This window comes from Ruditapes philippinarum, unplaced genomic scaffold (genome assembly GCF_026571515.1).
Source record: "Ruditapes philippinarum isolate M1 unplaced genomic scaffold, ASM2657151v2 ctg1038_1_1_1_1, whole genome shotgun sequence".
NCBI classification, from domain to species: Eukaryota; Metazoa; Mollusca; class Bivalvia; order Venerida; family Veneridae; genus Ruditapes; species Ruditapes philippinarum.
The window spans coordinates 131,569-143,113 of record NW_026853927.1 but is presented as its reverse complement, the minus strand read 5'-3'; the positions used below and the strand labels follow the sequence as shown (position 1 = coordinate 143,113).

The 11,545-nt window shown below is 32.0% G+C and overlaps 1 protein-coding gene across 2 annotated transcripts; it reads right to left on the bottom strand.

Annotated features, from left to right (window-relative positions):
- Positions 1 to 1,400: 1,400 nt before the first annotated feature.
- LOC132738409 (alpha-tocopherol transfer protein-like) lies at positions 1,401 to 11,193 on the bottom strand. 2 transcript variants are annotated; one of them, XM_060725904.1, is made up of 8 exons: positions 11,033 to 11,193; positions 8,209 to 8,358; positions 7,252 to 7,411; positions 6,692 to 6,753; positions 5,229 to 5,434; positions 4,702 to 4,812; positions 3,684 to 3,807; positions 1,401 to 1,502 (listed from the first exon to the last, which is right to left on the bottom strand). In XM_060725904.1, the coding sequence occupies exons 1-8, from the start codon at positions 11,046 to 11,048 to the stop codon at positions 1,435 to 1,437; spliced, it is 897 nt and encodes a 298-aa protein (XP_060581887.1). In that variant the 5' UTR covers positions 11,049 to 11,193; the 3' UTR covers positions 1,401 to 1,434. The 2 variants fall into 2 exon arrangements, with proteins under 2 accessions (XP_060581887.1, XP_060581886.1); XM_060725903.1 differs by lacking the exon at positions 1,401 to 1,502 and adding an exon at positions 1,669 to 2,621.
- Positions 11,194 to 11,545: the final 352 nt, after the last annotated feature.

Below are 11,545 nucleotides of genomic sequence, written 5' to 3'. Positions count from 1 at the left end.
ACGGTTCATTTGAAGGCTAAATAACCATTTTAATGTTAATGAAGCCAATGCTGGGGGAATTCACGGTAGCATGCAATGAGCACTGCAACCGATGAACAGGCTTAAATGATGTTATATTTTCGATCCTTTAAGATTTGTACAGCACGGGCATTTTTTGTTTGGGGATAATTTTTGATGGTTTTTTTTAAATTTTTTTCATTTTAGATTTGGAAATTTTTTGTTTTTTTTTTTTGGGGTTTTTCAACTTTGGGGGGTACCAAAATATTCTTCTTTAATTTCGCTATAATCAAACCCCTTTATGTGCCTGGTTTTTTTAAAACTGTCTTTTTACGTCTTTCTGTTAAATGGGGGACTTCATTTTAAACCCCAGTCCCCTTTCAAAAAAATTCCCTTTTTTTTGGGTTTCCCCCCCAAATTTTTTTTTTCGTTTGGGTACACAAAATTCTTTTACTTTTTGGGGCCATACCCCCTTTTTCATGGAATGACCCCTACCCCTTTTCACATTGGGAAAGGTTTCCCTTTATAACCGAAGTATTTAAAAAAACTGCGGATGTTTCTTTAAATTTTAAAATTCCCCCATTTTGTGTTTAAAATAGTTGAATTCTGCTTAAGTCGGTGCAAAGGGGCGTGGACGGTAACTTGCACTTTAATTAAACCGAACATTTGCGCATTTCATAGATTTTAAATTTATTGAAGCTGATGCGAGACAGGCCCTTAATAAAGTGTGAGGGCACATCTGTTACAAGCACATAACTAAAATACCCGAACCAACTATTAAATCAATTTAAACATTCTCTGTCGAGTTTCAAGATATGCTTTTACATGTATATGATTGGGAATAATAACTTATATTGCAAAGCCTTTTTTGTTATAATCTAAAACAAAATCAAATTCATTATATTTTCGGACAATAGCAAAATCTAAAAAGGGCGCAGCTGGCATCAATCAATATAGATAGGCCTGATGTATTATGCAACAAAGAGGAAAATACGCAATGCCATAGCATAAATATAACAATAACAACAACAACTAATATCCGCTACATTAAATCTTTATTATGCATGATAAAGAAACAAAAAAAGAGATGAGATTTCTTCAAGTGTGATTCAGACTATTTATATTTACAAAATATAAAAAGTAATCTGTTGAAATAAAATACATGTATTTAAACAAAGAGAATTTTTATGAGATAAACGAATTTTGTCATTTCAAAAGATCAAGGAAAACTTTGTCATGACTTTATGTTATTGTATCAACATGTACACATATATACATACACATACATACACATATAAATATAGTTATTATGTTCATATTTTCGACAAAGAAATGTTTTGTTTTGTTTGAACAATCAGTCCATATTTAGTTTCCGGAAGAGAGGCCTCGGGATGGTTTTTCTCCGTGGATTTTCTTTTTTCTATGTCCACGAAATATTTACCACAAGACAGTTCCAACATATATTTCCTGAATTCTTCTTTCTGCATGTCTTTGAATATTTTGTTCTGTAACATGGGAAACATGTATCATGTTAATTTGATAATAAAGTTTTTGAAATCCAGTAAGTGATTTTGAGAAAAAGAGATCTTTCATGTGCAATGAAAACAACAATAAATAAATAAATAAATAAATAAATAAATAAAAAGCAAACAAAAACCAAAAAAAAAAACAACAACAAAAAACAGCAAAATCTAAATATTCCAGATTCATTTTTCAAAAGTCTGTTCATGAGAGGTAATGGAAGGGGCGACAACTCTCAATATAGATATGCCTGATGTATTATGCAACAAAGAGGAACAAAGCACCCTTGCGCTGGCTTCAGCGTTATTACATCCTCAACATTTAGAGTATTGGAATCGATGATCTTGAATGATCACTAAAAACTGAAATGAAAAACGGGGTGTCAATAAATTGAGATTTAAAAACATGCTATATTTAATATTTAAAGGCCAAATATGCATCAGAAATGCTATCAATTTTGTTTTTCAAAAACTTTATTTTTGGTATCTTGTTACATACTTACTAGCTATATTCATGAACTATCTTCTGCTACTTTTACTCTTTTGGCAATAAGGGAAATTATAATGCAACAGTAATTTGTATGGAAGTCAAAATACTTATTTGTTTACATTTTGCTTCATTTACAACATATAACTACCAGGACTACTTTCCTCAATAATATATAACATATGACATGCTATAAATCCATTATTTAACACTAACACATATTTGACATTTAGATTGTAAATAATTAAAACAAGAGCATCGCATAGGCGTGGAAATATACGCCCGAATGCAAATTTGTTTGAAGTAAAACAAAATTAAAATTAAATTTTTATCAAAAATAATTTTTAAACAGAGAGGATACATGTATTTATAACATTTGTCCAAAACATGTTTTATTTCATTCATCAATATTAAGATCTATATTGATACATGCCAAAGAGCTACGCTCTTGTCACACGAATACTTATTGACATTATAGATGCTGCAGCTTTCCACTGTAGTGTACATACTCCAGACATGTAACTCTGTGTTTGTTTACAGACATGTAACTCTGTGTTTGTTTACCCTCGTCACCATATGAGCGTGCATAGACATGTCGAATGGTGAAGCAATTATCACTAGTATATTATACGAAAACAACAATAATTTTGGTTTTCAAATGATAAAAAATCAAAGAAACATACAAATTGTATTATACCAGAAATTCAAAAGCACTATATTATGCCTAAAAATAATAATAATAAAACAAAATGCTAAACTAGTAAATAATTTTCTTCTTTTTTATTACCCCTATTTATATTCATAACATAACACTCACGCAAAACTGATAATTCTACTTTTACTAAGTAATGATACATGCTAAAATCTATGTTATGCATGTTGTATGTTGGGAGAAAGGCTTTTAAAACATGCATACTATATAAGTTTGTGTACATGTAAACTATGCCAGACATACCCATCTCCCAACAAACCCACTGGACACATCCATTTTATAATATCAGTGAAATGACTTGGCATAATTGCATGATTCTTCTATGTAATGATACATGTGATCTGGGATTTGTAACTTTACATGCCAAATAACTGTGATCTGGGATTTGTAACTTTACATGCCAAATAACTGTGATCTGGGATTTGTAACTTTACATGCCAAATAACTGTGATCTGGGATTTGTAACTTTACATTAGAAAACATATATGAAAATAAGTTTTTTTCTATGTGACCCCTGGGGCAGGACCAATATTGACCCAAAGAGCATGATTTACATAAATTCTGTAGATGTCAACAAGGGATGCTTCATACAAAATATCTAAGCTTAACATAAATATATAATATTTTTGGGCATATGATATTGTGTTGTAATTACCTTCTTTGATTTAAAGCTTTTAAAATTCAACAATTAAAAAATGCAGTGGGCTAAACTTATTATATTGGTTTTTCTTCCTATGAACATATCAGTCTTTCAATTAGATAGAATCTGCCCTAAATATAGCAAAACAGTATTCATATCCAAAGTTTTGATAAATTACCTTACAAAAATGACCAGGCCCATAAAAATGAATTTCTGAGGCAGAATGGGCCTTTAAAATCATATACATGTATATTTATGATATATTCCTTTAACAAAAAGAATATATATAAAAGCAAATTAAGTGTTTAATTCTAAAGAATATTTTACCAATGATTTCCTGTTTAGTTCCGGCTGACGGACCATTATAATCGTCGGGTAAATATTCATCAGGGAACACTTCCATACCAAGTTCCTCGTAAATCTTCACCAAACTTTTACCATGTGAGTGCATCTTCAAACATAAATATGGTGAATCGACACTAGTGTCAAAAATGCTTTCTTAAAACAATGAAGTTTATGGTCTTCTAGAACCGAATGCTATTTTGACTTTGCCACCAGAAAAGACCAGTCTGACCATGCAGGGTCTTTACTGCTGGTAATCTAATTTTTGTATCAGAAATTGTAAATCACTTAATCGTTTGATGAACGGTTCTATATTCAAATCAGGAAAAGAAAAATACACAAATTCAATAGGCAAAGGGTTAAAGCAGCACGCCTCCAGATTCATGTAAATTTTCATGAAATTTTGGAAAGTATTTAAAAGTAAAATATTGTGAGGTGAACAAATAAAGTAATTTACATAAAGCAATTGGCACTTACAATCCAAGAATATTATCAAAAAAGTTGTCCTTACTGTGTTAGTAACGCAGTAGAAATAAGGTGATAAAATACTGCATATCAGTCTTAAACCGCACTTAACATGTAAAATAAAACTTGGATCTTCAATATTGTTACCTTCCTTAAAAGTTAAGCACATTTTTCACAATATTGATTTTCTTGAAATAGTTTGGCTCATCTGGAGGAATACAGCTTTAATCCTTTGACTACTTTTGAATATATTAAAATCTAGTTAAATTAGCCGGAAAATATCTAGACAGATATTACCGGCAACTCAAAATCAACATTTGGATATCATTTCATTACCAGCAAAATTTCATAAATGGACTTGACCAGCTTCTATATTTGAAACTGTCCATTGTCAATATTGGGATTATCATGATTAAAATGAAATACACGTCGTGTGTATGCAGGACTATATAGTATCCTTTGCAAGAGAGATATACGAAAATGCAGTCTTATATTCAACTTAAACTGTTTTGGCAATAAATAATTTTAGCAATCTTACCCTGTCCTTAAATTTTTGGCTCATAAAAGGTAATAAGATGGCAAACAGAGCATCAACGAAAGCAGGCATCTTGTACATATGGAATGCCTTAAACCTCATTGGTAACGATTTCTATACAAATAAAAAGTATTGTACATGCTAATAAATCCTTGTTATGAAAAGATTTAACAGTTCAAATATTACTCCTATACTCTAAGAAGAAAGTCTTTGTAGAGTCAGTAAGTAAAAAGTTCAAGAATGATTATAGATGTTTACCTATCAATTTAACAGTTATTGATCACTGTTGTTTTATAAATTGAATTTTCAACATTTCAGGCTGACGGAAATGGAAATACAATTCTTTTCTATATTGCCAACTTATTGTGTATTTTATTTCATTTATCGTTTAAATAAAAAGTTTGTTTGTTTGTTGTTTTTTTTTTTCAAAAATGATGAACACTAACAACAACGACAACAACAATAAGCAGCAAAAAAAATAAAAATAAATAAAATACCGAAACCAAAACAAAAACTTTAGTGCCATTTACCTGAAAATAAGCCAACAGTTTCTTTTCTGCTTCTGGGTTCCAATATTTAATAAATTCCATGGACAATCCAGAATAGTCGGACACGAAAACTACTCCGTTTACCAGTGCCTTTTCATCATAAGCTAACCAATCAAAGAGAAGGCAGCAGGTTTTGTACATCAAATCTTGTCCTTCTTTAGACTTCATCAAACTCATGTCCAAATTGTCTGTAATAGAAATAGAAACTTATTAACTTGTATGTACTGGAACATAATATAATGTGACAATTAAGGTAGCACGCCACGGTAATGTAAGGGCAAGGGATGATTTCTTGGATAAAGTGATTCTGGATTTTAATGACTGGTTATATTTGAAGTGCATTTTCAACATGAGTTTAACAGTCTTTTAGTATTAAACCATGCATCATGCTAATTTTCATGAATATTTTGAATGTATTTAAAAGTAAAATGAGCCGCGTCACGACAAAACCAACATAATGGGTTTGCGACCAGCATGGATCCAGACCAGCCTGCGCATCCGCGCAGTCTGATCAGGATCCATGCTGTTCGCTTACAAAGTCTATAACAAGTAGGGAAACTGATAGCGAACAGCAAGGATCCTGATCAGACTTCGCGGATGCGCAGGCTGGTCTGGATCCATGCTGGTCGCAAACTGATTATGTTGGTTTTGTCGTGACGTGGCTCAAATATTGTTAAATGAACAAAGAAAGCAAATGACAGGAAACGGCACTTACAATCCACTAAAAAGAGGTCAAACTTTGCAAAAATAGCCTCTATTGCGTTAGCCACGCAATAGAAATATTGCGATGAATACTGCAAAATCAGTCATTAATCGCATATAACGTGGAAATTATTATCTGAATCTTGAATATTTGTTACTTTTCTATAAATCTTAGAACTTCTGCTTCTCATGCTTAATTTCCTTTCAATATTTTGGCTTATATGGACGCATGCTGCTTAAAATTGATTTCACATGATTGTATGAAAATTTCTCAATATCAATATTTATAATTAGAGCATAAATAATATAAATATAATATTTCAAACTACATTAATCGGTCGATCAACTGTCAATTGGACGCCATCATATAAGACCGCTTGTCTACTGGGTAGTTTCTTGGCCCATTTCATTATGCTCCTGGTATTTGTAAAGGTAAAATTAAGTAAGATGCTGGAAAAATATTCCAATCCAGTATATATAAGTTTTTGTTCATCTCCTGTTCATCATTTGAAATCACTTAAATGTCTTAAAACATGTATGTGTATCGGTTTATATAATCAGGAAACAGGGGATCATAATTATGCAGCTCATATAACAAATTTAGGAACGTTTCTTATCTAATATTAAAAAAAAAGACGGACAAACAGTATCTAAAGCCGGTAAAGGGTCGGAAATATGTGCAGTAGTATGCGGCTGCGTTCATGAAATCTTGTGTCAGACTTATAGACAGAAGCGAAACTTACCCGTGCTGCCAAATATTACTCTGCGCCCGTGTTGGTCGTATCCCTTTGGACAGTACATCATTCTGCAATTATTTTATTTAAATTTCATATATTCCTATAAAACATTTTCTACATACTTTATTCATTTGGGAGATCATCCGACTGATAATTTTGAGCACGCCTGTTCGATCCTCGGGAGATGGGAATGGGGAGAAATTTCTCAAGTGAGTCTTGATTTAGCAAAAAGTAGGTAACTTATGATTATTATGAATTTATTAATTTAACACTACGGTGATCCGTTTAGACTAGACCATCGCGACATATCGAAACAAACAAAATCATAAAACTTTAATTGTGATAATTCGAAACTACGAAATTCGAAAGTACGTTTCATTTTTTATGCCATAGATGATAGTACTATATGCGGTTTATCTACTATTCACCATCTCTTTACATTTTAAAAGAAACTAATAATGTAGTAATAATAATTTCACGCTATTCAAATTAATTCGATTATAATTATATTTCTCTACTATGAAAAAAAAAGACAGAGTGAAATATTTGATACTTCGGAAACTTACCCCGTTCGCAGAACTTTGTGTATTTTTTCGTCTGCGGGATCGACGTTTTTGAACCATTCAGGGACATTAGTTCTATTTGTCCAGTAGTTTTCAAGCGTCTCCCTAGCTCCAAGTTGACTGTACTTCCTTACCCGAATAAACCGTAAAAGGAATTCGAAATCTGAAAACAACAACAGTGGCACAAACCCTGAGTCAATGCAAGTAAAGGAGATTAGTTGTGTTTGGAAAAAAAAGAGATTGGTAACACAGATATAAAACTTGATAGAGTCATGATTTGTTATAAGTAAGTTGGTATGTCATTGCTATTTGATAAAGTTGAAAACTATTTGTACATCCGAATTTGTTTTAGTTCGGCTGTGTTGGAAGCTTTAAGTTTATTAAAACACTCTCGAATCCGTTCCATTGGCCAACCAGTACTAAACAATGAATGTAAGCTTATGGAAACAACAGTTTACTTCTGACGTGACTTGAATCCAGACGACCAGTAATTTTAAGACTACTACTAGTCCGACGCATTAACCACTCGGCCACGCCCATGCACACCGTCACTTGAAAGATGTTTAACCAATACAAGTTGTCAGAAAATAAAGACTAAATAAGATCAAGTAACTCCACCTAAAAGTAACGAACCACCATATACATGTCCCTATACATGAAAGAAATGAGTTTATAACACCATAAGGCAAATGTGTAAAAAAATGTTTCCTTTTATATCAATATATTCATTGATCCTTGTATAGAGATAACTTAACCACTTACGAAATACCTGGGTATAGTGATCTTCAATTAAAGCCCACAGAAAGTGTAGCTACATCGCTTGCACGAGTGACATGTTTACAGTTACACAGATAAAACTCGTGCAATTCCCTTTTAAAATTACTGTACCCTCATCTAGAAAATATGAAGAAAACACATGATATCTTAAATCTATTCAAATTTAATAAAGCCAAAATTTACCTGTCATAGTTATGAGCCATTTCTGTTCCAACGCCCATTTTCTTAACGCCTGTACAGCGCCCTCTCTGTCTTTGTCGTTCAGTTCATGAAGCTCATCCTTTGCCCTCTTCTTTTCCTCCTCGTTAAGTTTACTTACAAATTTAGCATCTCCTAAAATGCAATAAGCCAACCATTCTCTATCATATATATTTGTGAAATCATAAACATATTCAATGCTGGTCATGATAATATAAAGACATAATGTAATAGGCTGCCCGTATTTCATGAAATGTCATATTCAATGTCGTATGGTTAGGCTAGATATTTCAGAAGATCCTCTTTCAAAAGGAACCTAATCTGGGACAAGATATTTATTATTTCATACCGGGAATTTTAAGAAGTTATTGAGTGACTCCTATCTCTAATGGCATTCAATTGCTAAAACATTCTGTAACGCAAATTTCTTAATGGTTTTATATCATAAATCTGATGCTCAAAAGAATATTGATTAATACTGTAAGTTTTAAAAATCATTATTTCTAATGATATAACCGAATTTAACATTTCATGTAAGTTAAGGGAGGTAATTAGAAATTTATTTTCTGAGCCAGCTTTTACAATAAAAACTGAATGCTTTAACTTTATCATTTAATTATATAGTATAATACTATATAAATCCAATAACACTAACAGTCAGTACAAACCCTAGACAGAGTGCTCGGGGGTATCCCAGAGCATACATATATATGGATTTATATTCAATCAACACATTGAAAAACACATTGTCCTTTACTTATTAGTTTCATGCGCAAAACGCAATCATCAGAAGTGTAAATGGTAGTATATGATATATATATCATACTTTGATGTTTGGAAATTGATATGGAAGAATGTTTGCTAGTACATATATGAAATTTCATTTAAATGTATGTTACATCCATAATTACAACGCACACATTTTTAGTTATATAACATATTAAATGTTCATTCAAAGCTTATCGCAACTTTATTTGCAATGCACACATTATGTACATGCAAAGAAAAAAATCGTTTTTATTTCCCTAAGAGTCATTTTATAACACCTGCATGTATGTAAGCACGATATATAGTATTAAACATAAGCACAAGCATGTGGGGTAAATTTGCACGTGAATGTCGTGCATAACAGTTATCTACAACTAAGAGGAAGATCATCCATAGGTTTAAAAAGTTTGACTCCGTTCATAGGAGAAAATCTTAATTATTATGAACTAATGGGATTTAGCTTATCGGACTATGTTGGAAAAGACTTTGTCTGTGAAATGTGAGAATTATTTTCAGTGATTTTTTTTTTTCAATTTTCAAAACAACCTGTGGCTTTCTGAAGGGGAAAATATAGCGCAATAAATCAGAAAAGGGGAAAATCAAATTCTAACAACTGAGAATTTCAATTCAATTTAACATGCATGGTACATAGCAGAGGCTATCTATAGGGACAGCTTTCTGTCTTCTAGCTGATATAAGTCAGCTGCTGTTAAGTGAAGAATGTGCACAGAGCATTTTAGGGGAAAATATTAGCATTTTTAGGGGAAAATATACCTATTTTGGGCTAGGGGAAACAGCCTTTTTTCGGCTGTAAAATACAAGGAAAAATCACTGATTTTGCCATCATAATATAATAATACGCCGTCTTATTATATTTGCTCTTGTAAGTTAGTATGATGTCAATTTGCTATTTCATAATGCTAGTTTGTAGTTATGTGATGCTAAGTGTCCGTATTTTTGTTTACGAAGCAAGTGTATTAACATGATATAATTCTCGGGCTACTAGTACTTTCAAGTTATTAAGTTGTATATGTTCATAACATCGAGTTTATTATTCATTTAAGAATTCCTGTGCGTAGATCTACTATACTTTGGCTAACAAAAGTTTGCCGAAATATCATGTATTTCTGTGTGTATATATGGTGATGTCGTTTCTATAAATAGTAATGCTATTTTGATATATCGTTCTATCCGATGGTGTTATAGTGGCCTGGTTGTTCGCCATCGCTGAAAATAGCGCTTTGTTTACGTGGCTTAAATTATAGGGAGACCGTTACTTACCGTCGATTGGCCTAAATTCTTCCCTGTCCTAGAATCAACACCCTAACTTTATTTTTAAGAAATTCTAAATAACAAATATTCATTTACACGACGTTTAATTCCGATCACAATAATCCGAAGCTTTACGGAAATAACCGACCAATTTTCATTGATTTAAAAGATATTCATCCGTGTGACTTTATTGACATTTCTATTTAAAGCGAAAGTTACATGCGTTATATATAATGCGTTTGATACTAGTATTAAAATAAAAATGTTTCTTTCTTTTACATCGCTAGTTACAGGGAAACTTACCCTTATTTTATTAAATCTCTATATATAATATAATCAAGGGATACAAGTCGTGGCCTCGCATATCATATTATATATATAGTGGGAAACGAAAAAATAATGACAAAAAAAACACCCTGTTTCAGTTTTAAGCTGTGTTGAGAACTACTTTGTGTTGCATATACCGAAACGATAAAAAATGCTTAATTGATCGTTTACAGGGGCGGTTCAAGTCGGGGTTAGGGTCTGACCCTCAAGTGTCCATACCTGTGGTGTGTTACAAATGTACGAGATAGTGTGAATAGAAAAATCAGAATGACCCTCTACATTTTCATTAAAGCAAAAGAACATACGCATATATTCATTAATAATAATATGATGATAATAATACAGTAGCGAGCAGTATTAATAATAACAAAACCGCTGTTTAAACATAAGTTTAAACCAAATTTGCTTAAATATAAATTTCCGCATAATAATATAAACTTACCTGGTTCCACAGCCATTGCGAGCGAGTTCGAAAATCAACTATATATAAAATCCGATTAAACAAACTGTACAAACTGTAAAACATGTCGTATATTAATACATATGACACTTTTCAACCTGACCGTATCTTTGTTTACTGTAAACTATTTATAAATGGACAGTCGGGTATGTTTGCATCATGTAAATATAAGGTCATAAAGTGGCACATGAGGTATAACTTGATATCGGAAAGGTCCCGTTTTCCGCAAAAAGGACAAGGCATGACCGGAAAGGACCGATTATATGCTTATTAATTGCATTTTATTTAATTATTTGATATAATAACAATTATTTAAAACAAATAGCGTAATAAAACTGATTTTTTTCCCATATTCACACTTGCCATAGCTTTCGTTCATCGCAGCGGCGGCAGATGCGGTGGATAAAAAATGGCCGTTTAATGTTGTAGGCAAGTTTTTGAGTAAATTTTTTACTGGAAACACCTAATGAGACTTGAACCCATATATGTACTCTT

What these genes read in the sequence shown, in the direction of transcription:
- LOC132738409 (XM_060725903.1), bottom strand. An exon ending in ATGGCTCATAACTATGACAG is followed by an intron (nt 7,412 to 8,208) that starts GTAAATTTTGGC and finishes TGTTGTTTTCAG; the next exon opens with ATTTCGAATTCCTTTTACGG. An exon ending in GCCAAAAATTTAAGGACAGG is followed by an intron (nt 3,808 to 4,701) that starts GTAAGATTGCTA and finishes TTATGTTTGAAG; the next exon opens with ATGCACTCACATGGTAAAAG.